The sequence below is a fragment of the Tachysurus fulvidraco genome, chromosome 5 (assembly GCF_022655615.1).
Source record: "Tachysurus fulvidraco isolate hzauxx_2018 chromosome 5, HZAU_PFXX_2.0, whole genome shotgun sequence".
Taxonomy (NCBI): Eukaryota; Metazoa; Chordata; class Actinopteri; order Siluriformes; family Bagridae; genus Tachysurus; species Tachysurus fulvidraco.
The window spans coordinates 12,523,418-12,549,202 of NC_062522.1; the positions used below are offsets into that span (position 1 = coordinate 12,523,418).

The window sequence follows — 25,785 nt, forward strand, 5'->3', positions numbered from 1 at the left end:
TTAGCTGTGGCGAAGGTGGTGGAATGAACAACGCCATAGTGTTGTTTCTCAGTTCAGTATATAAAGCCACTGAACTGGACGAACGTTGTATCGTTATTGATGGAGCTCTCACTCCTGTTTTCCCTCTTTCAACAGCACCAAAAAAGTAACTATCTCGAATGTCCCTCCGTTTATTAGTGAAGATATTTTAAAACAAGCCCTCTCTCTCTACGGGAAACTAATCTCCCAAATTAAAAAGATCCCCATTGGCTGTGAATCTCCTACACTGAAGCATGTTGTTTCGTTCAGGAGATTCACAAACATGATTGTAAAAGACGACACTAAGCTGGTCCTAGCGCTAAAGTTCAGAGTGGATGAATTAACTGCGTTGTCTTTGTTACAACAGACAAAATGAAATGTTTCAGTTGTGGAAAAACGAGACACTTACACTTACGTTTGCGCTTGTCCCAATAAAAACAATGATGGACAAACGGAGAAAATGAGAAGGTTTCAGCTGAGCCAGTCCGGGCGAGGCAGAGCCCGCTGTTAGGACCGGACCTGCTGTAGAGGGGTGTGCTGCTGGGCCTGCAGAGGCTGGACCAACCACAACGGAGCCGCCAATCACAGGCACGAGCGGACATACATCAACACCACACACCGATAATAAACTGAGCAACAGTGATATTGAACAACCAGAAAGTTAACAGGGGGATGATGGCAGTGAAATGGAGACGGAGCACATAGTGTTTAAAACACCAATAAAATCCAGACAGAACCACTGTAGACTACATAACAAAGCAGACTTAGATGAATCAGAGGTGAACTATCTGACTCCAGTACAGTTCTGTCTCAGAGTGAGTGAATAGGCCAGGACTATAATGTAGATGACAATAAACTGTTTTTAATGTTGACAAAAAAACAAAGAGGGGTACAGGTTAAGGACTATTTCCCAGATTTACAACAGATAAATCTAAAAGCTTGATGGCTGAAGGGAGCTTTAAAAACATATAGAACTTAACTTGGACAGAAACCATGTTGATCCTCATTTACCATCACAAAGCCATCTTATTAAAATTATTAACACACATGAACGAGGTAATCCGAGGCAGAACACTTGGACATACACACACACACGTCATAATGTTTTATTTCTTGCAAGATTAGACAGGTTTTATGATTTTAGACATCCAACTTAGCATTTTCAAAAGCATTATCTTACCAGTCAGTTTCTAAGATCACAATATGGTACAGTGTTCTTTTATCCTGAACTCCATCAAGCCTCAAAGCGCTTATTGAAACTTCAACACTGCTCGTGACAAAGATATTAAAGAAACTTTTACATTTTTGGGGGATGATTTTAGAACCACAAAACTTTCTTTTCAGTCGATACAAAGTTGGTGAGATTTTGGCAAAGTACAAATACAACAGTTCTGTCAACAGTATACTCTCAACAGCTCTAAAGAACTAAATAATCCTTAAAAGCCTTAGAGGCCCATATAAGTAAACTACAAGAATTAACAGAATCCACACAAGAGCAACAATATACAGAGCTTCTCTCTAGGAGAAAGACTCAATTGACTGAAATTTTAGGTGTGAATGTGCTCAGGTTCCAAAATGTATATTAGACGGACACACCATCTAAGTACTCTTTCAGCCTAGAAAAGAGAAACGGGCAAAAAAGACTAATTCATGCCCTATGTTCTGATACTGGGGCAATTTTGTAAACCCCTGGGGAGATAAAAAAAGAGAGCAGTTTATTTTTATAAACAGCTGTGCAGAAGCAAACTCGGGCCAGAATACAATCAGGATGGTGTCCTCTTTAATAGCTCACTGCAGGTATCCGAGGAAGCCAATATAGAACTCTCAGGTGCACTGATACTAGAGGAACTGCACAGAGCCCTCCAGGGGGTGGAGACAGGGAAAGCACCAGGGATTGACGGGCTTCCTTTTGAATTCTTATTCAGACAGTGCTTATGGGAAGTACTAGGCAAAGATCTATTACTGGTAATTAACAATAGTCTGGCTGAAGGAAGGCTACTGCTGAGTTGTTGTGGGGCAGTCCTCTTCTACCCAAGAAAGGGGACCTTACCGACATCAAACACTGGTGCCTAGTTTCTCTAGAGTGCTCTCAAAAACTCTAGCTAATAGACTGAATAAAGTAATTGACCAAAACCTCCATCCAGACCAGACTTACTGTGTCCCCAGTAGGTACATTTTTGACATTGTGTCCTTCATTAGGGACATTATTGAGGTCTCTAAGCTGTTGAACGTTGGTTTCATCTCAGTAGATCAAGAAAAGGCTTTTGGCAGAGAGTTGAACGTCCATACTTGTGGAAAACCTTAGAAGCCTTTGGCTTTTGCCAGGATTTTATAAACAAAAGTAAGACTCTTTACTGCGATAAAAGAGTATACTTAAAGTTATTGGTGACTTATGCACTCCGTTCAAGGTCGATAGAGGAGTAAGGCAGGGATGTGCCCTATCTAGAATGTTGCACTCTCTTGCCATAGAACCTCTTCTTCAGCAGATAAGGTAAAGCTTACACGGCCTTCACCTACCAAACCAAAAGAACGCAATTCACCTATCTGCTTATGCTGATGATGTGACTATTTTAATTAGCAGGTAAAGAGATGTGCAGGTTTTAATAAATTTGTTTAATGATTTTAATGTGTTGTCCTCTGCAAGGGTAAACTGGAATAAAAGTGAAGCACTGCTGTGTGGAAAATGTACAGAAGGTAAGCCAAATCTCCCTGACAGTCTGACCTGGCAAAGAGATGGCTTCAAATAATTAATTGTGGTTCAAATAACCTAGGGGATGAGACGACCACACAGAGGAATTGGGAGGGAGCCGTAGAAAAGGTTAAAGGTAGACTAGGCAGATATTTCTGGTGTTATCCATTTCTGTCATATACAGGGGGGTACATTAGTGGCCAATAACTTAATAGCTTCCTGTTACTGGCACAAGTTGGCCCGTGTAGGTCCTCCTCCACGTCTCCTGGCTGAGATGCAAGCTGTTCTGGTGAACCTCTAATGGGACAAACTGCACTGGGTGCCCCAAAGTGTGCTGTACCTTCCCAAGGAAGAGGGTGGGCAAGGCACGGCAAAGCAGGACGGGAGCCTTTCGGCTGCAGTTCCTACAGAGTCTTCTTAAGGTTGCAACTTCCAGCTGTCAGGCATCTGCATGCACCTTGCTGCACAATGCTGAAGGACTACAGATGGACAGGAGTCTCTCACTGCAAAGCTGGGCAAGAGCAGGTTATCAGCATTTTTCAAAAGCCTTTTAAAAGTCTGGGGCTTTTTCTCGCTGCAAAAGGCACACATTACCCACTCACTTCACTTGCTTCTGGAAGAACCACTAATCAATGGAGCATGGTTTGACATTGCAAACAGCAACTGCTCTTTTCCTGGACTTAACAGAATATTACAAGCATCAAGGAAGGTCACTTTGGGGCACTTGGTAAACTGGGCTGGAGCGGACTTTGAGAGCACAGAGGAGGTAGCTGCACGCCTGAAGATTAGATCAACATGAGCGGTCGCTCAACTGCTGGCAAAATGGAAGGACATTCTAACAGCTGAGGAAAGAACAGTGCTTTCTGAACACTGCAGCCGGCAGCTACCCCAAAGACCCTTTTTACAGCATAAATCTACAGCCCAAACTGGTGGACTACACGGGACCTTTCTTGGAAGCTGGAAAATCAACAGGTTTAGATTTCTCACATGTCACAGGGAAATGTTTTTATAAAGCTTGTGTCACGTTTTTTAATAGAAAGATCCTAGAGAAGGAGGTAGACACACCCTGGTGCACTGTGCTTAGTCTGAATATAAATGTACAACCAGAATGAAGATCAGTGAATAAGCCACCATTAACCAAAAGGGCAGGAGACTTACAGTGGATTTTGTTTTCATGGGGCAGTTGCTGTAAATGCTTTTATTTCTGTTTCACACCCTGAGGTTGGAACAGAATGTCCTTTTTGTTAAACAGGGAAACTGTGTTTCATGCTTTTACACAATGACTTAGATTAAACGCACTATTTATGATTTTATAGAACCTGTTTAACGCTTTTAAGGAGACATTTTCAATGAAATCTTTGGTTTTAAGTATGTTCATAAGAATCGTTTTATCTGTCAGCTGATAATTTTGATCTTGAGCCAGGCAAATTTGGCCATCTATGTCAACCTCATGATGTTACAACACTATTCAAAGCATACAATATGTCAAGTCGAGAGTACCGATTGACTTTTGTTTTTTTAAATTCCGTTTATGATCTTACTGGCTTTGAAACAAGATGGTGTAAAAACGAAGCTTTGTGCTGGGTTAACGAAGGGGAAGTAATTTTTACACTTTTCTAAACACACCCTGCCTGCCTTTTTTTTTTTTTTTTTTAGCACCTTTTAGAATAATATGTACAGGAAGATGTTTATTTTATTTGTTGTGTGTTGTGACTTTGTAAAAGTGCTTCCATAATGAAAATAAATGTACTTCAATCTCTCTCTCTCTCTCTCTGTCTCTCTCTCTCTCTCTCTCTCTCTCTCTCTCTCTCTCTCTCTCTCTCTCTCTCACACACACACACACACACACACACACACACACACACACACACACACACACACACACACACACACACACACACACACATTGTATTTGAGAAACAAAGATACATGCAGTTTAGTTCAGTATATTCATTTTTTATTTCATTTTATTTTACCAGCATACCTTATTAATAGAGAAATTCACAAAAACATTGGAGATCGATCAGGAAGTAGAATCTTCGAAACAGGAAGGAACAAAACTGAGACTTGAGCACCAACCGACTAACAGACTATTGAAATATGTTCATCTATATATTCATCTATACCAAATGAAACAGTGTCTGTGTGTGCATGTGTTTGTTTGTTTGTGTGTGTGTGTGTGTGTGGGTGGGGGGGTAATTTAATATTCCATTTAATTAATTTTAATATTTAATTTATTAATTACAATTTGTTCTCACAACAACAATTTTTTGTTTATAACAATTAAATTAAACAACTGTTTGTTCATAACAAAAAAATCAATTGACCAATAAACTTACCACGTCTTTCCTTTTCCATTCATATATAAAAAAACAGAACTGCTATTTACAAGTTACATCTGTACAGTAAGACAAATAAACATTTTGCTGTAGAAGACCTAAAAAATGAGAATATTACTGTATCTCCAGCTACAGATTTGTGTGGTAACATATAGGAGTAATACTAAATCACTTGTATTCAGTTGCATGGATCCATTCGTCTGTAGTGCTTGTTAACATCTCATCCTTTTAGATCATAACTCAAATAATTTGTGATTTGCAGTATCAATAGCCAACCATGTAAAGAGTGTCTTATTTCAGGTACATTTAACCACCTCAAAGAATCTTTGCTTTAACTTCATAGATTTTTATCCTCCTAGATTTGAGGCTACACTGATTTGAACAGGTGTTAATGTGTTTCACTATTCATCAGTCTTAACAGCTGGCATGAGCAGAAAGCTAGACGAAAAAGAGAAATCCAAACACAGTGTGGTCAAAGAGACATTTGAGATGAGTTTTAATGCAATGGCGTAAATTCACAAGATAATGATCCCAGCTCATCAAATACAGATCCTTTTTTTTTACACCCATAAATGTAAATGTCTGCCTAACTGCATGGATTTACAAAAAAGTTCATGTGATCACTGCAAACTTATTATTCTCATTGCTTTATGTTCATTTATTAATTATCCATATTATTCAGTAATTTATTCTTCTTATTCTTCTTCATGACTTACTCTCCAGTTATCTCAGCACAGCATCCAGGAAATTACAGTGTCAATCAAACTGAACGTTGGATCACATTACACAAATATTCCCAGAAAATCTAGCAAAGAAAAAAAAATGCACTGAGATATGTATGTAGATCAGTAATCATTAGCCATCCACATAAAAAAATGAAAGAATCTGTGGAGAGATTGGCAATGTTGAGTTTCATCTGATGAACAATCATTATGCATAGTCTCTAAATGCTGCTAAATTTGGTGTACTGTACTGTACTGTACATTCATTTGTGTTGGACCAGAAGAGTTCAAGTGTGCAAGATCATGGCACTGTTGCTGTATCTATTCATCTTTTTATTTCCTTTTTTTTCTATCTTGAAGAATGCTGCACACAAAGTGAAGCTTGTCTTGCTTTTTTAATGTGCCTTAAATTTGCTCTGATCACAGTTGGTCTCTGGAGAACTTAAACGTAGGCTTATTTCAAAGGGCGACCTGCCTTTGGACTTGGTGCTGTCTCAGGATGCACTGGCAACAGAGAAAACATTTATTTTAAGAAAATTTAAATCAACAGTTGGTAATTATGAAATAAATGATTTTTCATCACCAGGGGCATTATGTCATACCATCTTTGGGGAGTGGCTGGGATGGTCTGGAATGAGGCCGCATCTTGCCTGGTAACTCTGATGAGTCTCTGTAGTCTCTGGGCTTTGACTGGGGCTCTGGTATTTGACCTGGGCGAGATTTTGTAGGCAGTTTTGGCTTTCCAGACATCATCCCTCCTCCTTCAGAGCGAGAGGGTACCACAGGCTTCTTGCTGAAGGACTGGGGCTGTAGACTGCTATTGCTGCTGTGGTTGCTGCTGCAGCTGTTGGTGTTGCTGCAGGGAGTCGAGGAAGGATTCTGGCCTTTGCTCTCTGAGCAGGTGAAGGAGCGAGCGCGAGGGGTCGGGACTGGAGGTGCGCGATCAGCGTCAGACTCACTGCCTTTTGGAAAGGCAAAAATCTCAGGAATCACCAAGTGATCTTTACGGGACATCTCTTGATCCTTGCCACTTCGTGACACCCCCATTGATCCATAAAGTGGATTGTCAAACATCTCTGCTGGTTGCCCATCTTCAGATCTAACAAGGTTATTTTTTTAAAACACAAATGTCATGTGTTGTTTACTGGTGGCTTGGAACAGTGCCTAATGAATCTTTTCTTTTTCTTTCGAAAACAGATTCACTATATTTAAAGTTAACTGACAAGATTTGATTTTATAATAGCTGTTTGAGAAATTTATAATAAAATTGAGATATGTGTAAAATCCTGTTCATACACCATAAAAGATGAAAATCTTTCCGGCAGCCTGGGAAAATCTGCCTGAAATATGTGCAGCTGAATTATGACAAAGAGCCAATTTTCTGCCTATTGCATACTTTTATATCTCTGTGTCTACCTGTACTAAATCCGGTATGTGTAGTTGTTCTTCATAAAAGATGAAGTAGAAAAATTTCTTGAAAGAAGACTAAAGAGTGAACATTTCTGTAGAACATGCGACTGTATAGTTTAAGGAGATGTACTCACGTTGGACTGGACAGTTTTCCTGTTGGGCTGCATGCAGAATAATCATATGCAGTCTTTTTTGGTGAGGTGTTTCCTGTAGCTGTGTCTTTAGCTCCTGGTCTGCTGGACTGCATTGTATAGCTCCAACCTGACTGGTTGTTAGTTTTGTAGCCAACATCCATATAATTAGGATTGCTAATATCAGTGGGAAGAGCCAAAGACCTGCAGTTTATATAAAGAAACCTCAAATTCATAATTCTGCAGTAAACAATTACTTATTAATGAATTAATTAAAAAAATAGAGTAAAATTTTAACATAAAAAACTGAATAATAATATTTGATATTCAAAGATAGAAAGCTAGCTAGCTTTTGGCAGACAAATTTCCATGCTACTGTTACTGCTAATATGGGTAGGTGATAATAAATACACCAAAAGGCTTTACTTGTTGCTATAATCTCCTGATTTGGCTTTACCAGTTCCTGAGTCGTCACCAATCTTAATGAAATCTGCAGAGAAGAAAAAAAGTAAAAGCTGTTTACTTTGACTTTTTCAGCTTATTAGAATCAAGCACAATCTATTAACAAATCCAATTCATCCAGCAAGTATAAATATTACTATTTATATGAAAGTTTTTAATAGCTTATTGTATGGAAGGTTTAATGAGCTATAGGCAGTGTTTATTATTAAAGAACTGGCAGTGTTTAGTATAGAAAATCTAAAATAATTTTGAGTATTTAATATAAGTCATATAGGTAATTTATATTGGTCCAGTCTTGCAGAAGGTTAAATGAGTGTAGGGGTTTTAGCATGCATATCCATACTGTGTAAATGTGCAAATGTTTGTGACGTGTTTATTTGCTTACCATATAGCTTCTCTGTCAGTTTCCCTTCGGATGTACGTAGCTGGATGCCTCCTGATAACATACCTGTCTGCTCACCATGATGTGTAAGTGGGACAACAAACTCTGTGTAATCTCTCTCAGCAGCCCGCAAGGCCACACATGTCTCGCCTGCATGCAAGTTAGGCAACTGATGACTAGTATATTCATAAGTAATTTCATTCACAAATACAGATAAAAAAGAGCTATACTCAATAATAAACCTTATTGTTGTTATTAAGTGGTCCATCATGCTTAAATAGACTGTAGAAGCTCTCAGGTGTACCTTGATTATGTACCTTCTTCATTTAAAATGGACCTAAACTACATCAAGCACAAGAGACTGTAATTAGATTTAATGAATTTACCAAACCTGGAATTATGGTTGGGTTTTCAAAGCTTACAGCTAGTGTGAGTGCTATGAATCTATTTAGCTGACTTCATCAAATGGTGCAACCTTATTTACGGAACACAACACAAAGGAGTATATTGTTGTACAGTAAGACAATAATCAGCGACAGGGTGGTGTGATGCAGAGGAGTTACTTTTATCACCTTACAGTAGAAAGCTGAACACCATGTTAAACACTATTTTATTTCTTAAGCAGTTTGGGAACAGCTACAATATTAAATCTTTTAATGAAATACAACAATATTAACCATTTATTTTCACATTTTATGATGTAGAACATCCGTGAGACAAGCTAGTTTCTGCTAACACTTAAGTTCTAACATCTATAAACAGCCATTCCTTTACCAGCTTCTCTTTGTTTTTCTTTTATTTTTGTTAATAATTAAAAAAAAATCTAAAACTAATAAGCAATTTGATGTCACTCAGAAACATATAAATAGTCCTCTGGGCTGAAGACTCATGGGTTGAAAACCTAATTACCTTTTGGCACACCTAAAAATCACTCTGGAAATGTTAAACACTTACATGAGTATTCAGAATATCTATGATGTGTTTTTCTTTGTTAAATAATGTATGTTAATTCATTTATTATTAGATTTAGATTATGTGGAGTTTCTATGTTACTACAAAAAAAATGTGCTAAAGTGCTAGAATGGCTGCTTTAATATAAACCTGTGACTTGAATTACAGACAAAGGTATGGTCAGAGCTGCTGTTACTGAACGTCATCAATACCTTATAACCAGTTTTAAATATTCAACATTGCTGTAGTATGAAAGAATATGCCAAATTAGTATGAGATCGAAGCAAGTACATATTGTAAACACACCTACCATAGGATTCATCGCTGTCTGTAGAGGTTATACTGATGAGTATGTGCTGATCTAGTAAGTATTCTGGGTCTGAAATGATGGGAGTAAGCTGTAGAATGGATAAAAAACATTAATTATATTGTTCATTGATTTAGTTTCACATGTTAAGAATAATACAAAGCAGATTACCTGTACATGTGCTGCAAAGCGAACCTTTATGGTACCTTCTGTGCTATCTTGATTATCTATTTCAGAACTCTTGACAAATTCTATGAATATATTGTTTCACAGAAAATAAAAATCTGTCAGTAGGAGGTTTAATCTGTCAACTCAATGACAAACAGACTTTCTATACAGCAGAAGTGCACTTACTTTCCAAGCAGCTTGAATGGTATTCAATGAAAAACTTTGTCTTGGATTTGGTCTTAAGAGTGGCAACACAGTTCATAAACTTAATTGCTCCCTGAGACTCTTTTGTTGGATCTGCATGAAAAAATTAATCCTATCATTAATCTGCAGAGATAAAAAAAAGTTTCTGGAACATGATGGTTCTCTATGTAGAATTAGTTTAACCAGGTCATACGATATACAGTTTGTGTGATTGAAAAAAGGTCCTTATCTCTCCTTGGAATATTGTATGATATACAACCATTTGCATCATTTAGCAGACACCCTTATCCAGAGCAACTTACTCATTTTTATACAACTGAGGGTTAAGGGCCTTGCTCAGGGGCCCAGCAGTGGCAGCTTGGTGGAAATAGGAATCGAACTCACAACCTTCTGATTAGTAACCCAACACCTTAACCACTAGGCTACCACATCTCTATATCACATCATACAGAGTGGTGAGATAAGGGCATTTTTATGGCTTGGAAACAATCACAAAAGCTGGTAAACAAACTAATATTATTTATTATTTTCAATAAATATTAAAATAATATTATAATTTAAGATATAATATAATAACTGGATACAATATTCCAGACATGATCACATTTTAGGCAACGTGCCCTTTGTTTACACCTAACAATGTGGTATCATTTTGTATGACAAGAAGAAATATTAGAAAATCTGTTCCATGATACAGTGAACAAAACAAATCTGTCAACAGTCATTGAAGATGGTAGAAATCTAAGAATGAAGGTCTTCTAAATAGTACAAAAAGAATATTCCGCAATCATCAGGCAGCTGTTTCAGTCAGATTAAGCTTGATAAAAAGGAATATGGTTCTGTAAGACAAATGGTCTGGCCAAATTTTCAAATTCCTCTGGAACAATTAATCATAATAGAAACCATGCGGATTCAACAGATTGTCAAATCCATTGAGTTTTACTGCGGCTCCTAACAGTAAACGGTTAAAAGGTACGTTATTACGTTATTTAATACGTTATTGAGGAGCCCTTACAAATTCATTAACAAGCTTGAGTCATCAAATATTCTCAAGTATTTTTAAGGCAGTTGTTGTTAGCCTCCTTTTCAATTTTTCCACAATAAAAATTTACAATAAACAAGCAGGATAGGTTTCAGTCTAGTTTCTGGATGCATCATAGCACAGAGTCATTGCTAACAATGAATAATGACCAACTGCTTGCACACTTAGTTCATACTTGACCTTGACCATTTATTAGCAACAGTGAATTTGGGATGGGATGTTCGACATGGCTCTATATTAAAGCTGTTTCTCATTTATATAGAACTTTGCAATATATGAATGGGCAATTATACTTACTGTATGCCATATAATATAACTTAATTATATCACAACTATTATAGAACTCAGTTAAATCAATTTGACAAGATTCAACAGCGCAAACATACAAAAAAGGAGACACATTTATGACAATCCTAAATTCTGAACTGACTAGAAATGTGCATCTGATGTTGAGTGATATTTTATCCTAGCATTTGATGACTAATCAGTGACACTAAAGGGTACAGTGAAGGACTTTGTTGTAGCTCTTAATGTCAATCCATTATTTCATATTTCATTAGCATTTTAGTAACAAATAAACCAAGTATTATCATCATAACCAGGTTGTAAGTACTTCTTCAAAATGAAGAAACAAGAGCAAGAGACAGAATATGAGAGTAAGACAACTTAATTGGTCAGCACAAAGCCCTGACCACAACCCCAATGAACAACCTTCACGTATATTAAAAAAGCAACCACACCTCAGACCTTCTTGTCTAACCCCACTAATGCTCTTGTGGCTGAATAAGCACAAATCTCCACAGCCATGCTTTGAAATCTAGTGGAAAGCCTTCCCAGAAGAGTGGACCTTAAACAGAGGAAGTTATTATAATTGGACTAAATGTGATGTTGAAAAGCACATGCGAATGTGTCAAGTTTTGGACCACCGATAAGAGGTTGTGAGTTCAAATACCAGGACCATCAATCTGCCACTGCTGGACATCAATTGCTCAATGTAAATTGCTCTGAAAGACGGCTTCTGCCGTAAATGTAAAATTTTTTTGGTCATATAGAGTGTATATCATGGGGTTAGTAGATAACGTGCATAAACAGCATACCATTCTTAGAGACAAACTGTGAAGTCACTCCAACATCAAATGTAGCAAATACAGGACAGTGATCACTTGTCATGATGTCATTTGTGCATCCTGGATTGGATAAAAAAAAATGCAAGTTCAATAATATTATAATCGTTGAAATATACACTTGAAGTCCCCACTGCATAAAATCTTTTAAATACTAACCATATGAGTGACAAGCCACGTGAACATGTGGGTAGGACTTGCGAAGCACACGGTCACACCATGAGGGTAAGTTATATTTAGTCTGTTGGTGAGATAACGAGAAAAAATTTAACTGAGGCCAATTAAAACCTTACCCTAGAAACAAAAACGTAAAATGATTTTTTTTTTTTTATGAGAGAGCATACTGCTGTTTACACTTTCTAGCAGAGTGAGCTCGAGCTAAGTACATCTTAATAGAGAACTAAAAAACTAAAATTAATTAATGAAAAATAGATAACCATTTTTTCCTGTCAACCTTTCCAAAATCAATGTCAACAAATGTTAGTACCCCTGTTGCTTTGGCTTTGGTGTAGACATATCTTTCATGTGTATCTTTCTCAAGACGATATGTTGGGGGAAACGTGATTTCTTCTTCTTCTGTAAAAGTAAAAGCAAACAGATAGAAGATAGAAGAAAAATAGTGTGAATTTTTATGGCAATCATAAAAAAGCATCGATGAGGAATTATAGAAAAACTGTAATATATTATAGTATATATTATATATATATTATAATATATATAATACTACATGCACATGAAAAAATAGGTTGAAGTTAATATAGTCTAAACTTTTTTTTATGTTTAGCTTTTTATCTGCTTGAATACATTTGCCCAAGAGGCATAAATAGTAATGTTGGTCATTCAATGGACTCAAAGGTAATCAAACTCTAGAAGGCTTTTGAGCAAACTGAACTTCTGGGCAGTATTGGAGTGTGAACCGACTGAAATTTTCAGGTTTTGCAATGCAGATGTAATTTGGGCCAGAGCACAACTTCTCATATTGTACTATGCACAGTGAGTTTCATACCAAACTGAATTTCTAATCTGGCCTGATATAGAGGGAGTTTGGGTCAGAAGTAAAATTATCAAATTGCATCAGAAAAAACTATTGTGAAGTGAGTTTGTGTCAAAAGTCGATTTTTAAGCTGCATAGAGTCAGAACTGAAATAATCATATTTTACTGTAAAAAGAGTTTGCTACAGAACTGAATAATTACTGTAGTAAAAGAAGTATAAAAGAAGTTTTAGCCAGAATATTTTCAAGCTTGAGTAAGTTTGGGCCAGAACTGAATTTCTTGTGTATGGTGTAGAGTGAGCTTAGAAAAGTAAGAAAAGGCTTGGCTCCCACCGTAGTACAGAAAAACCTTTTCATCTGCCCTTTCCATGTTGAGCTGATCTCTGCTTAACAGTTCCTGATACTGCTGCTGTTTGATCTTCATCACAATGTTCTCAGCTTCCTGGAAAATGCAAAACAACAGTACAATAGGCAGTGTCTCTTCCTGTCTGCTTATGTTAGCCTGCTCTATTTAACTGCATATATATAAATATATATGCCACTTCTACGTAATATATATTTATGTGTGTGTGTGTGTACAGTATATATATATATATATATATATATATATATATATATATATATATATATATATATATATATATATATATATATATATGTACATGTGTATACGTACCGTTGGTGGAAGGTCAATACGGTAGTTCAGATCCCCCAACCAAAAGAGGTGTGTGAAACGATGTGTAATGTCGAACAGATTAAGTTTCTTATCTCCTAGATTCAGAAAGCGCAGGATGTTGACATAATTCTGATTTCGTCTAAAAAGAATACAAAAAGTTAATAAAAATGAAATAGAGGTTTTACAAGTTTTTATGAACTAAAATGAACCCAGACATTTGTGGCTTTACCTGATCTTCTTTTCACTGCCTGAGGTCAAATGACTGTTAACAAACCCAAATGAAGTGTCATTAAACATAAATGATACTCCCACTGCTCCTTTATTTCCTGAACAATGCAAACACAAACACACAATTAAAGATGCAAGTCAAACAATCCCTTCTGTGTTTGTGAATCACATTTGTGAGGGTGGAGATGAACTGACCCAGGGCATTAGCTATTCCAGTCTTAACACTGTGGCAGAAGACATGGGAGATGCGGTTCTCATGTTCCGGCTTGGCAAGAACGACGATTCTTATATTCCACAGTGTCTGAGTAGCTATCTGGTGAGAAATTAGGAAAATTTCAAACAAAATCAGTACTCATAAGAAGGAGGAGATAGGTGATTTAAAATAATCAGAATTAAACCCTTTTTTACTGCAGGGAAGTGATGCCCCTTATTCAAACATGAATATTCAGAAATGTGGCATTTCATATAAAATTAGTTCTACAATTAGTTCTACTCCCCACAGTTATTGATGACTTTTATCTGAATGACAATTGTGCTTTTGCTATCACTCTGAATTCTACCTGAAACCGTTAACCAGGAGACTACAAATATGCTTCTTCTGTATCCCTTTTTAAATCAAACCTAGCCTTTGGGAAAAGGCTTTTGTATTCAATTGAAGAATCACCTGAATTGAACCTTCACATCACAGTTCCCATGGTGACAGATGCTACATACTTTATTTGTTCTGATTGTGATTTTGATGATTCTACATCTGTTTTCATCCTCTTTACATACATGGGTTTGTTATCTGCCTGTATTCTCCTGTTCTATGTTAGTCCTTGACTAGGTTGTTTATGTAAACCCTGCTGATTGCTTGTAGCCTTGTAGTTTATCCCAGTTCTGGAATTTAGTTTGTTTTGATACAGGTTTATGTACCAATGTTCTGATTATGTCTTGTTTGACATCCTCTGTTATGGTTATGATTCTTGGATTTCTCCCACAAAAGAATATATTGCATTACTACAGTACATTTTTATTATTAAGCCAGTGGTAAGAGGTACATAGGAGAAAATTTTATAAACTAAATGTACTCACTAACTAAAATGGTATAGCTGAGTGCTGTTTTCAAACCTTTTCTTCTTTTATTTTTTTTTTCAATTAGAGTAACACTATTTATTTCATTCTTACACTTCTAACAATCTTCAAATGACTAACTCAAGATAATGACTCTTCAGTTTGTGCAGTCTTTGTTGCTGTATGAATCATTATTGGCACTTTCAGTAAAATGACCCCTGTTTTATTTTGTGTATTATTTAAGGTCAAGTTCTTGTTGAATGATGAAATGTTAGCCTTTACCGAAAAATCCCATGAATTGACATTGAATGAATTTAGACATTTTACATGCTATGAATATCACATTTTGTCATGTAATGGGCTGTTCACATATAACGTCGATTTTAACACAATTCATTTCAGAGAATTTACACTTTTTACCATTTGTGAATATTACGTTGAATAACGTATTTTTAACGTATGTGGCTTCTAGAAGTAGTTTGCCTAAGATGAATATTACAGAATATTACAATGCACCCTCACACATGATCAAAATAAAGGACTTTTGTATTCTTCTTTAGCAGAGGATTGTCTCCCCTTTTGTTTTTAGAATAGGTGATATTAAGAAACAAATCTAGTCTGAATACGTCTGGATTGTCGTACCTGTTTAAAGCTGATGTTTGTGATGTCCCTGAGGGTTCCCCTTACTATATCTATCCAATCCTTTTCTCCCAGTGGGTCTTCCTGCGTTCCAATAACATAGATATCATGTGGGATCTGACTGGCTGTGTCATCCCGGCTCTTCCCTTGCCCCTTGGACTGAAACCATGAGGTAATGTGGGGTGGTGGGCTGGCATTTCCTGGGAAAAAAAAGAGCAGTTAATTCAATGCTCTAAGATTAAACTGAACAGAGATATCATAGATAACTTGGCTTTATTGTCTTTAAAGAAAGGTGGATATGGATTTAGGTCCCTATAAACCTTTGGAGGATCTAAACTCAAAACTTGAGTGACAGTATCATTCTACAGTACTAAATATGTTGAAACATTTCAGCAATTTGTGACCTGGACTGGGATGAACATAAGAAAGGCTTTATGATTACAGCAGCAGTCCTTAGGTACAAATCTACAGTATCCAGATGAGATTGTTAACTGAAGCAAGGGTGAGAGTTCCTGCTTTGGGTATAAGGTTTGGTAAAGGCTGTTCATATAGAAACTTGGTCTGGAGCAATTAGTGGCGCAACACTGAAGACAGTGCTGACGACACACTTACCCATGTTCCACGTTCCAACAAACAAGCTGATCATATCCGGCTCAGCCTTATCTGAATGCTTGTTTTTCATCTGCTGAAGTAATTGACAGAAACCTTCCCTCTTCTGAAAAATTCAGACAAATATAGATAGATCCATGTGAAAACTGAATCCCTTGATTTCATTGTAATTTGTATGTTCAAACGTCCAAATATTTGGTGATAAATATGTAAACATAGTGCAGCTTTACCTTTGTGTCATTAAAGACAAATTCTTTACGCTGGGTCTTCTCCTTCTCGGTCTCCAATACTATCTCCAGTTTGGTGTGCATTTTCTTGGACTTTACCAACTGTAAGACTACATGATAAAAAACAGACTCATACCATTAGTCATTTCTTCTTACTTAAGTTCCAAATTAAGTCATTTTGATGCATAGGACTTCCCTAAATAGTCTTAAGGAAATTGTGACTGTATACAGCATGTTTGCAGATCAGAAAAGTCTGATCTTCTGAGAATGATCCACTGAATAAAATAACAGGCACCCTGCACTTGTTAATATGTCACTGTTAATGAGAGAACTTCATGGTTAAAAGGCAGTTCCTCTTTAAGTTTACTAAAACTTTGAGCCCTTTCACACCTTTTATTCTTTTCATAAAAGAACAAATACCTACTTTTATTGTGCACAAAGTATTTGTCTTCAGGTCCATCTTTGGACTTCTTGAAGTAAACTTTCCCACTTTCTACATCGACTTTTAGGAACATTTTGTTTGAAATGCCAAGCGAGTCTGATTTGACCTGTTATAGAACAGAAAACAGGAAACACAGAATATAAATAGACATATGTCTCATGAATTTTTTTTAAAAAAGATTCTGTACGTATTCTGTACAGAGACAACCACATGACAATAACCTTGCGAACAGGCAAACATGACTCTCCCTGATTTGCATGTGGCCGTCAAAGGCAAACTACTACAGGAATATATAGAACCTATTCAGATTTTCACTGCTGTAACATAATGAAAGAGATAAGCCATAAGGCCAATGTTAAAATGCTGGTAATGTATAATTACATATATAAATATATATTTTATACACTTATATCACGATGATTGGTTACATTAAGTAGCTAGTTTTAATAATACTGGCTGTAAGGCAATAATAATAAGAATAAGAATAATGTAAAAATGTGCTGCTACAGAAAAACTATCAACTGCCCTTTCACATAAGGCAGCAAGACACCACCATGTCGTTGCTCATATTTATTCCAATAAAAGCTTTATTTCTTACTTCAAATGTTACAGGAGGGATAAGTGACTTCCTGTGGCCTCCATCATATCCAGCAGATTCAAATACTGTGTTCTTAGCCTAAGAAAAACGGTAGAAAGCTTGTTTGTAAGTAAATTCTTGCAGTTGTTGTATTATCAAAAAAAAAAAAAAAAAACACAAAAAAGTGATAATACCTTGTCTTCAATTGAATACAAAAGCTTGGTCAGTTGCTCAAGCCTAAAGCCCACAGACTGGCTGGCATCAAGTGAGAGCTAAAATATATATAAGATTAGTGTATAGAAATCACCAGAGCTAAAGATTTGAGTTTTTAGCCAGTAAAGAACAGTAACCTGTCCTCTGAGTCTCCCAGCTCCAGGTGACATGGGCTGATCTACAATTCTCTGTAAGGACTCCAGAGTTGGGAGTGTACGTGAGATCTCACTACAAAAAGTAAAAACAGAGAGTGTTACTTGAAATAAGATGTAATTTATTTATAGGAATTTTCCCATGAAGTCCTTTGTGCTTAAAAATACCAGTGAGTATTAATTTCCCTCAGCATGTTTGAAGAAATCTTAGGTGAGATCTACCTGGTGAGGCCCTTGCAGATGGTTTTGAGCAGCTTCTTCAGGTTGGGGAGTGTGGGGTTCCCATTGTGTACCTGCTCCAGATCCAAACCCACAGCCGAGCTGAAGTACTCCTGGATTGCCTTTTGGTGCTCTTCAGAGATGCTGCATGTTAAACAAGTTTTTTAAGTTAGTTATAAATTATATCTAAATGCACTGTTAGACAAGATCATGTATAATGAATCATTTTATGATATAAATCATGCAGTAATGTGAGACTGTCTGTTATAGAAATCATGTAGTACTGTGACATGTCGACAAGCTGCAGCCTCTGATGGTACGTGTCTATGACTGACACCCGGCTTTGCTCTATTGTCTTTACTGGCTCAGCGTGACAATCTCTACATTCGCTGGGTGTGATGTTCCGCGGTGGTAGCTGAGGAGGTGAAATGAATTGATCTGCAAGAATTGAAATGAACAGAACCAAATTATAAGGCATCCACCACTGGTTATGCATGCAAAAGTTCTTGCATTCATAAACTAAACTGTAAATCTAAGCCCCATTGCATGCAAAAAAAAAAAGTCTGAAGTTGGGCCTTTGCTGGTATTTTGTATCTTTATTATTTTATGTAAACAACTCATCAGAGAAAGATAAGATTTAGATTTAAAACAAGCTAATGGGGACTAACATGCTAATTAGGACTTAACAACCACTATTGTATCATTAGTGAGCTTTAAAGCTACACCACCTTCACATGCCCAAAGATACAGGAAGTACAGAGAGGGTACCATCTTAGCAATCCTGTTTAGTACCTGATTCATCATCTGGCTCCTCTTCCTTCTGCACAGGATACTGCAGATGTGTAACTAAACCCATGTTCTCCTTATAGTATGCTTCAACCAGCTCTGGGAGCATAGAGAAGAACCGAATGGGGACACCTTCTGATGCCTGAAAACAGAGGGGAAGGAGAACAAAGACATTTTAGTGCATTGACAGCACATACAGCTAAATGCAAAAAGTTTCTGTCTGAGTTGTTTTCAAAATATTAAAAGAAATTGACTTTTATCATTTAACTCCATTAACTAAAAACTACAGTTCACTTAGGTAGAAGTTCACGGTGTGATATGAATATGAAAATAATTTATTTCCAAAACAAAGTGATTTGTAGTTCATGTACTGTATAGTTATTTCCTCTTTTCCAAAAAATAAAGTCAAATAAGTCAAATAACATCATGTATGAGCAACACCTAAATGAACAGGTTTGACGCTGTTAACTGGAAAGTTTGCACCTGCGGTTGAAACTTATATTTTACACTTCCAACATTTACACACAGAGATCTGAGAGCATGATCTGATCATGCTGTAATTTATTTTACCTTATTTATGTGGATTTATTTTTAGTCAGGGACTGGATGAACATATATTGTAAACATATAAACAAAGGACAAATTAGCTGTGTTAACTTACTTTGTATTTAGTGAGCATTATTTTTGATGTGTTAATATTTCAAGGTTTACTAATCTTAACTAATCTAGAAAATTCTTGTTAACAAAATGCACTGTAAAAGACCTTTTTTATTATGTTGAACGAATTTGAACTTAAATGTTATTTAATAACTCTGGAAAATATTTGCTTTTTAGGTACCTTGGTTATCACCATAAAACTATACTGTAGATCTGTTGCTTAATTTCTTTCTACTATGTTTTTTTTTATTTTATTTTATTTTATTTTTTATCAAAAGAAGCTTGTAAATACAAATTAATTTTATTGAGATGATATGATGATGATATGTAATTTTAGGGTTCAGATTCATTCTGCAATGCATAATGGAAAAAATAGATTTAGGGTGTGGTACCTGACCTCAAAGCATGAAAAGTATTCTCAAGGGGTTGTGAGTAATATGATGTGAAGTACGGCACTAAACATTAAACTCTATTAGAAAAATCTATACAGTTTAGTGACAAAGTTAAAATATAAACTGGTAACTCTAATATGCTGTGGAGAAGATTATTCTGAAATGGACTGGATACAAATCTCCTTATAGCAAAGATTCTCAACTTTAGCCCAAGAGGAGGGCTTTAATGGTGAATTGAACATGAACATGATCATGAACATGATCATATACTATGACCTTCACAGTCAGCAGATTTCAACCAAAAATAAACACCTATGGGAGATTTTGAAAGGACATGTTTAGACAATGCTCTCCATCGCCATCATCATTAAAACACCGACTGAGAGAATATTTTACAGCTTTTGGTAACAATGTGGCTATCAGGAGAAACTATAAGCTGTAATAAATGCAAGACATTTTTCACACATTTCAACATGCCCTGCTAACCACTTTTTATCAACCCAATGAGAGATGAAAAACTTGCATTTCAGAAACTTTCCATGCAGAGCCCAGTGTAAGAGGAACCCTGTGGCTTGACTTACGCCTACACTAAAAGATAATTTAAAACTGAAGCTTCGCTATAGTTTTAAAAGAGGAAGAAACATGACACAGACAGATATTAAAGATAATTTTAGAGTTTTTCACATGACAGACCACCTATTGTATGCAATGCCAGCTTCTACAAGAACACAATAATGTTCCTGAGAACCAAGTTAAAAAATGTGCAAAGTCCATTTTAATATAATTTCTTTTTGTTCTGTTGCACTCAATGGACCTTTAGTGGGCAGTACAGTTTTGCACTGTATCACCAAATAGACAAGTGTTGTTGCAGCTGCAGTGGTGTGCTGTTAGCTCAGTGTCTGCAGTATAGAAGCAAGAATAGACGTTGCCTTACAAGACAAGACACCCACACACCAGAGACAGGGTGTCCACAGCAGCTGAGCAGACAGCTGCCATGGGGCCACATGTTCAGAGAAGAACTAAAAACATTATTAACCAAAACCCTCAAAAGTTTATATGTTAGATGATAGATGTCTGCAGCTACTTGCTGTGAAACTGTTAACAATAAACTTGTGACTCTACGGCAGGTGACATGCTAAAAATACTGAGTTATAATAATATCAATCACAGATATAGCGAGAATGGATTCGCAATGCAAAGTTGAAAAATATTACATCCAGCACCAAAATATACAGCTTAGATTAAATCAGCTTTCAAGTGAGGTGAAATCTGACCCAAAGTTAGAGTTGAGCATTTAGGTTCACATGTATTACCCAAGTACTGATAGGAACTGTCCAATCTCAATCTCATAACATTCCAAAAAGTAAACAATAGTCTTTTTCTTTGGCTGTTTCTAACACAATCCATTGAATAATATAGACATAACTCAGAATACTACAACATCAGACAACATTAGAATATTAAGACTGATAGAAAAGCCTGCTGTATTCGATATAACCATTCACCAGTGTTGTATCCTGTCTGAATTATAATTCACTTTGGATAAACATATGACAATTTATTATATTTTGTTATAATTTTATATTCGGAATAAAACACACCAGAGAATGCTGTAACAGAAAAATAATCAGTGACAGGTTGGTGTGATATTTTACCAACACGATGTTGATAGTTTCTAACAGTACATCCTGAATGATTTTATACCTCGTTAATCACAGCAAAACCAACTATTCAAACCTATCAATTATTAATGAATGACATGTCATACTGTTTACAATAGAGACTCTTTTCATATATACATGGAATATATGTGTTGTGTGTGTGTGTGTGTTCACGTGTGTGTGTGTCTGCATAAGCTTCAGTGTTATACACCTGCAACATTGTAGGTCTCCAAAGGATATTTAGCAAATTAAATATTTAATGACAAAAAATATTTCCTCGAATAGTGGAAACAACTTATTCTTAAGCATTTTGCTCTCATATATTATTGGTTTCAGTTCAGCTCATTTTAAGACCTGAACTCAGACTTGATAGGGTGATGTCTCTCTGCATTCTCTTACCTGCACAGAAAGCTTTTTCTCTTCATTGGGTAGAATTCTATAGGTATATACACAGTTCTGGTACCTGTACATGCACAAACATAATGCTGTTTCAGTTAAGGTGCACAAACTTATGAATTTATAACTTATAAAGTTATGCATCTAAATGCTAATATAATGAATTTATAATTTGTGCATGATTTGGGCTGAAAGAAACAGGAAATGGTGCACTTTTGTATATGTGCAAGCTTTAGCAGATTAGCCATGACTTCTATATATAGAGTTCTCTATTAAACTTGTACTTTTTACTTTAAACATGTCATTTCACAGTTATGAAGAAATTCAGATAAGGTCAGGTCTTTTTTTTTATGTTTGCTGCTCTCTATAAGAAGACAAATTTTGCATGGACATATTTAGCTGACCAGGTTGCAGCACAAATTGTATTGATTGCATATATAAAACATTCACCTTAAGAGTTATTTTTATGTGGCTTACAAAACTAGTACACTTAAAGAGTTTTTCAGTATAGTGTGCTAGCTAAGACTAATTCTAAGGACTTTCACAAACAAACAGCTTGCAGTCAAATATTTTGTTTGTTTCGGTGCCTCAATAATTGGAAGATTACTGGCATGCATCATTTCTGGGAAATAACTGCCACATAGTTTAGTCACTTTTTCATATAAGTAGTAATTAGTTGTAGCAGTAGATCTTAGGTATGTAACGAGTTTTTTATGTCTCAGTAAAACTCAGGAGGTGGACAAAAGGCATAGAACAGCTCTTGTTAGCTGTCATATACCACTTTACATAACTGTCACTGCATGCAAAAAGCTTAAGCTTTCAAGGCTGTCAATAACATTGGTTTAGTTTCTTTTCCATTAGAACTATGTTGAAAGCCATCATACATGACTTGTGATTTAATCCTGAAGATGTTTTTTTTTCCCCCCAAAGCTGTTTATAAGTTGTAGTCCACGCATAACAGGAATGGAAACTGAGGTGACTAAGTCTTCAAATGAAAACACAGCAAAAACCCAATACATTCCATAAACAAGCTGAAAACCAGAACAAAGAAACACCTCATTATAAAGGAAAAATGTAAAATATGGGGAGGGGGAATAAAAAATAGATGACCGTCAAGCCACTTTAACTTAGAAGATTAAACTACAAACTAATCCACCTTAATTTACTAGATCTTGTTAAAAAGATTTAGGAGGGTATTTTCGTATACATTAGAATTGTGGCCTGTTTAACGCTCAGCAGAAGTGACCAAGCTTGGTGACCAGAGTGGTGTACTCACAGCACGCAGAGGGCATAAGCTCCTTGTATGGACTCGCTGTCTCTAAGGAGGAAGCTCCCATCCTTAGCATTTTTGGAGAGCAGATCCTCTGCCTTAGAGCGAGTGATATTGCCGTGGTACCAAGGCTGATGGGACGACATCCTGTCCAGTGACCCCTTCTCTCAGCACTTACTCCTAAAATCACTAGATTGGCTTCAGAAAAAGAGTTGAGGACTTGAGGTCAGCTTCAGCGTCCCTCCAAGGCCTGTTTCATGGCGTTATTTGCGTCAGAGTGCCGCTTGTTCTCTCTCTCTCTCTCTTTCACACACACATAGACACACACACACAAACACACACACACACACACACACACTGGCTCTTTCTGTCTCTCTTCCTGTTAAAGAGGCGAAAGCTGCAAAAAGGAAGCTACCACAAACGCAAGGGTGAACTTCCTCATTCTGTGTGCACAAGTGAGAGAGAGAAGGGCCAGAGTACAGAGTGGTTTACACAGACAGCACAGCAGAAATAAATCATATTAATAAAAGAAATGCTGTCCATGTACTTGTATATAACCACATTACTCTAATCTGAAAGAATGTGTCTTCATGATATCAATGCATACTGTAACAAAAAATATATACAAATACAGTGATTTTGATACTTGCAGTTTTTATGGGTTGTGATAAGTGCACACAGGCAACACGGTGGTGCAGAAGGTAGTGAAAGAAGCTAAAGTTGCATCTGCAGCATTGTGTGTGACACTGGTCATGCATAAGCATACTGGTTTATAACTACATAATAAGATATATATGCTTATTTATACAGGTTGTGCATAAGAGCACTAATTTATGACAATATAATTTGACATACAGCAAAGTGTTTACTTGCACAGGTCATGAATTCAAATGTTAATTTATGTTAATATAGTAAAACCTGAAGACAAATACCTTTCCATGGGGACAGGAAATCATTTATCAGTGTACTCCCTTCTTAAATAAGCAGTATACACAAACAAAAAATTCTTAACCTTTCAGTGTTTTTCAAAAGCTTCTCTTTTTTTGCCATGTTGTGCAATCTTGAGTAACTAGACAGCCACCTACACAGACCCACACACCAATGCATGTTAAAGTGGGCCTTCCCCAATGGTTGCTGATTAGACCTATTGAAGTCTACCATAGATTTTCTTGTTTCTTAAGATCCATAGATCTCTATTTTGGTTACTGATATGTAAAAATATCTTTGGAGAAGAAACTAAAAGTATATAGAAAATGCTGTTGTAGTTGTAGTAGTTGTTGTTGTTGTTGTTGTTGTTGTTGTTGTTGTTGTGTAATTTGAAGTACAAACTGCATGGTGGGACGGTCAATACATAATTTTGTGTGATTTGGCTGCGTGACTGAGATGACTATCAACAAGTACAACTTTTTTGTTTAGCACAATTTCTTTTTAGAAGACAGAAAAAGACTTTAAAAAGTGATTATCAATGGTGTTGTCTGTCTGCTTTAAATGAGTGTATCTCTGTTTATATGCGTAAAACCTATGATGAGGCTTCATATTATAAGCCTAAGTCATTGCAGAGTGCAAATGTAAATGAAGATTGGGCTTTTTTCTGAGCACTTTCTTGTTTCTAACAGTGATGTCTTAATATTGTCTGCAAGCTCTTATTCATATTAGATCACGAAATAGGTCAATGACTGTGCAATCAAAGCTCATGTTACTCGTCTTTTAATCTATCATTGGCGACAGCAGAGGATGGCTTAATGTGTGAGAAAGTGAGAAAAAAAAGGGAAAATAGAACGAAACTTTCTGCTGACAAAATAGTCACATGATATGAAAAGAGAACCCAAACGCACACACTGCAATGGGGGGTTTCCATACCTCTCTCTCTCTCTATATATATATATTCTATATATTATCTATTTATATATTTTATGTTTATATATATATATATATATAAAATATATATGTTTTATTTATTTGTTATATATATAATTATATCTATATGCGTATATATATCTATCTAATATATATATATTATATATCATCTAAATATATGTATTTATTTCTTTTTTATATATGTATATATACATTATATACTTATTATATCTATATCTTTTTCTCTGTTTCTATTATTATTCATGTATATCTCTTCTATTCTATATATCTGTATCTCTCTAATTTGAAATTCTATATTCCTCTATCTACTATCTTCTCTATATTTATCTCTCTTTCTTTCTCTTTTTCTCTCTGTCTCTCTCTCCTTCTCTCTCTCTCTGTCTCTCTCTCTCTTTTTCTCTGTTTCTGTCTCTCTCTCTGTCTCTCTCTCTCTTCTTCTCTCTGTCTCTCTCTCCTTTTCCCTTTTCTCTCTCTCTCTCTCTCTCTCTCTCTCTCTCTCTCTCTCTCTCTCTCTCTCTCTCTCTCTCTCTCTCTTTCATTCTCAGCATTCATGAGAACACAGTAGCAATAGCCACACTGATGTTTGTGTGTGAGAGTGCATGTGAATGCCCACATGCTGTTAATAAATGACAAAGTCTCACGTTCATCTTTCACCCATTGTAATACTGCTTTCTGCTGTTACTCCAAAATAGTCACATGGCATGGTCAGCTCTGACAACACAAAGATGGAAATCATTTGAGTTCTTTGAAAGCACTATAAGAAATAAA

General features: G+C 36.1%; 1 protein-coding gene across 2 annotated transcripts; it reads right to left on the reverse strand.

Moving 5' to 3' along the window:
- Nucleotides 1-5,525: 5,525 nt before the first annotated feature.
- inpp5d (inositol polyphosphate-5-phosphatase D) lies at nucleotides 5,526-23,485 on the reverse strand. 2 transcript variants are annotated; one of them, XM_027147113.2, is made up of 27 exons: nucleotides 23,146-23,485; nucleotides 21,873-21,936; nucleotides 18,770-18,905; nucleotides 18,262-18,415; nucleotides 17,981-18,121; nucleotides 17,744-17,834; nucleotides 17,588-17,665; nucleotides 17,415-17,492; nucleotides 16,799-16,922; nucleotides 16,378-16,484; nucleotides 16,151-16,253; nucleotides 15,542-15,738; nucleotides 14,042-14,159; nucleotides 13,848-13,944; nucleotides 13,619-13,757; nucleotides 13,276-13,384; nucleotides 12,437-12,525; nucleotides 12,109-12,190; nucleotides 11,923-12,012; nucleotides 9,766-9,876; nucleotides 9,583-9,662; nucleotides 9,415-9,502; nucleotides 8,157-8,303; nucleotides 7,736-7,799; nucleotides 7,313-7,486; nucleotides 6,371-6,867; nucleotides 5,526-6,272 (listed from the first exon to the last, which is right to left on the reverse strand). In XM_027147113.2, exons 1-27 carry the CDS (start codon nucleotides 23,283-23,285, stop codon nucleotides 6,223-6,225), a joined length of 3,348 nt encoding a protein of 1,115 aa, XP_027002914.1. In that variant the 5' UTR covers nucleotides 23,286-23,485; the 3' UTR covers nucleotides 5,526-6,222. The 2 variants fall into 2 exon arrangements, with proteins under 2 accessions (XP_027002914.1, XP_027002913.1); XM_027147112.2 differs by having other exon boundaries at nucleotides 7,313-7,513; nucleotides 23,146-23,484.
- Between the last annotated feature and the right edge of the window lie 2,300 nt (nucleotides 23,486-25,785).

What these genes read in the sequence shown, in the direction of transcription:
- inpp5d (XM_027147112.2), bottom strand. Translation starts at nt 23,285, where the DNA reads ATGTCGTCCCATCAGCCTTGGTACCACGGCAATATCACTCGCTCTAAG. An exon ending in ATCTGCAAGGGCCTCACCAG is followed by an intron (nt 17,835 to 17,980) that starts GTAGATCTCACC and finishes TACTTTTTGTAG; the next exon opens with TGAGATCTCACGTACACTCC. An exon ending in GGAAAACTGTCCAGTCCAAC is followed by an intron (nt 6,868 to 7,312) that starts GTGAGTACATCT and finishes TAACCTTGTTAG; the next exon opens with ATCTGAAGATGGGCAACCAG.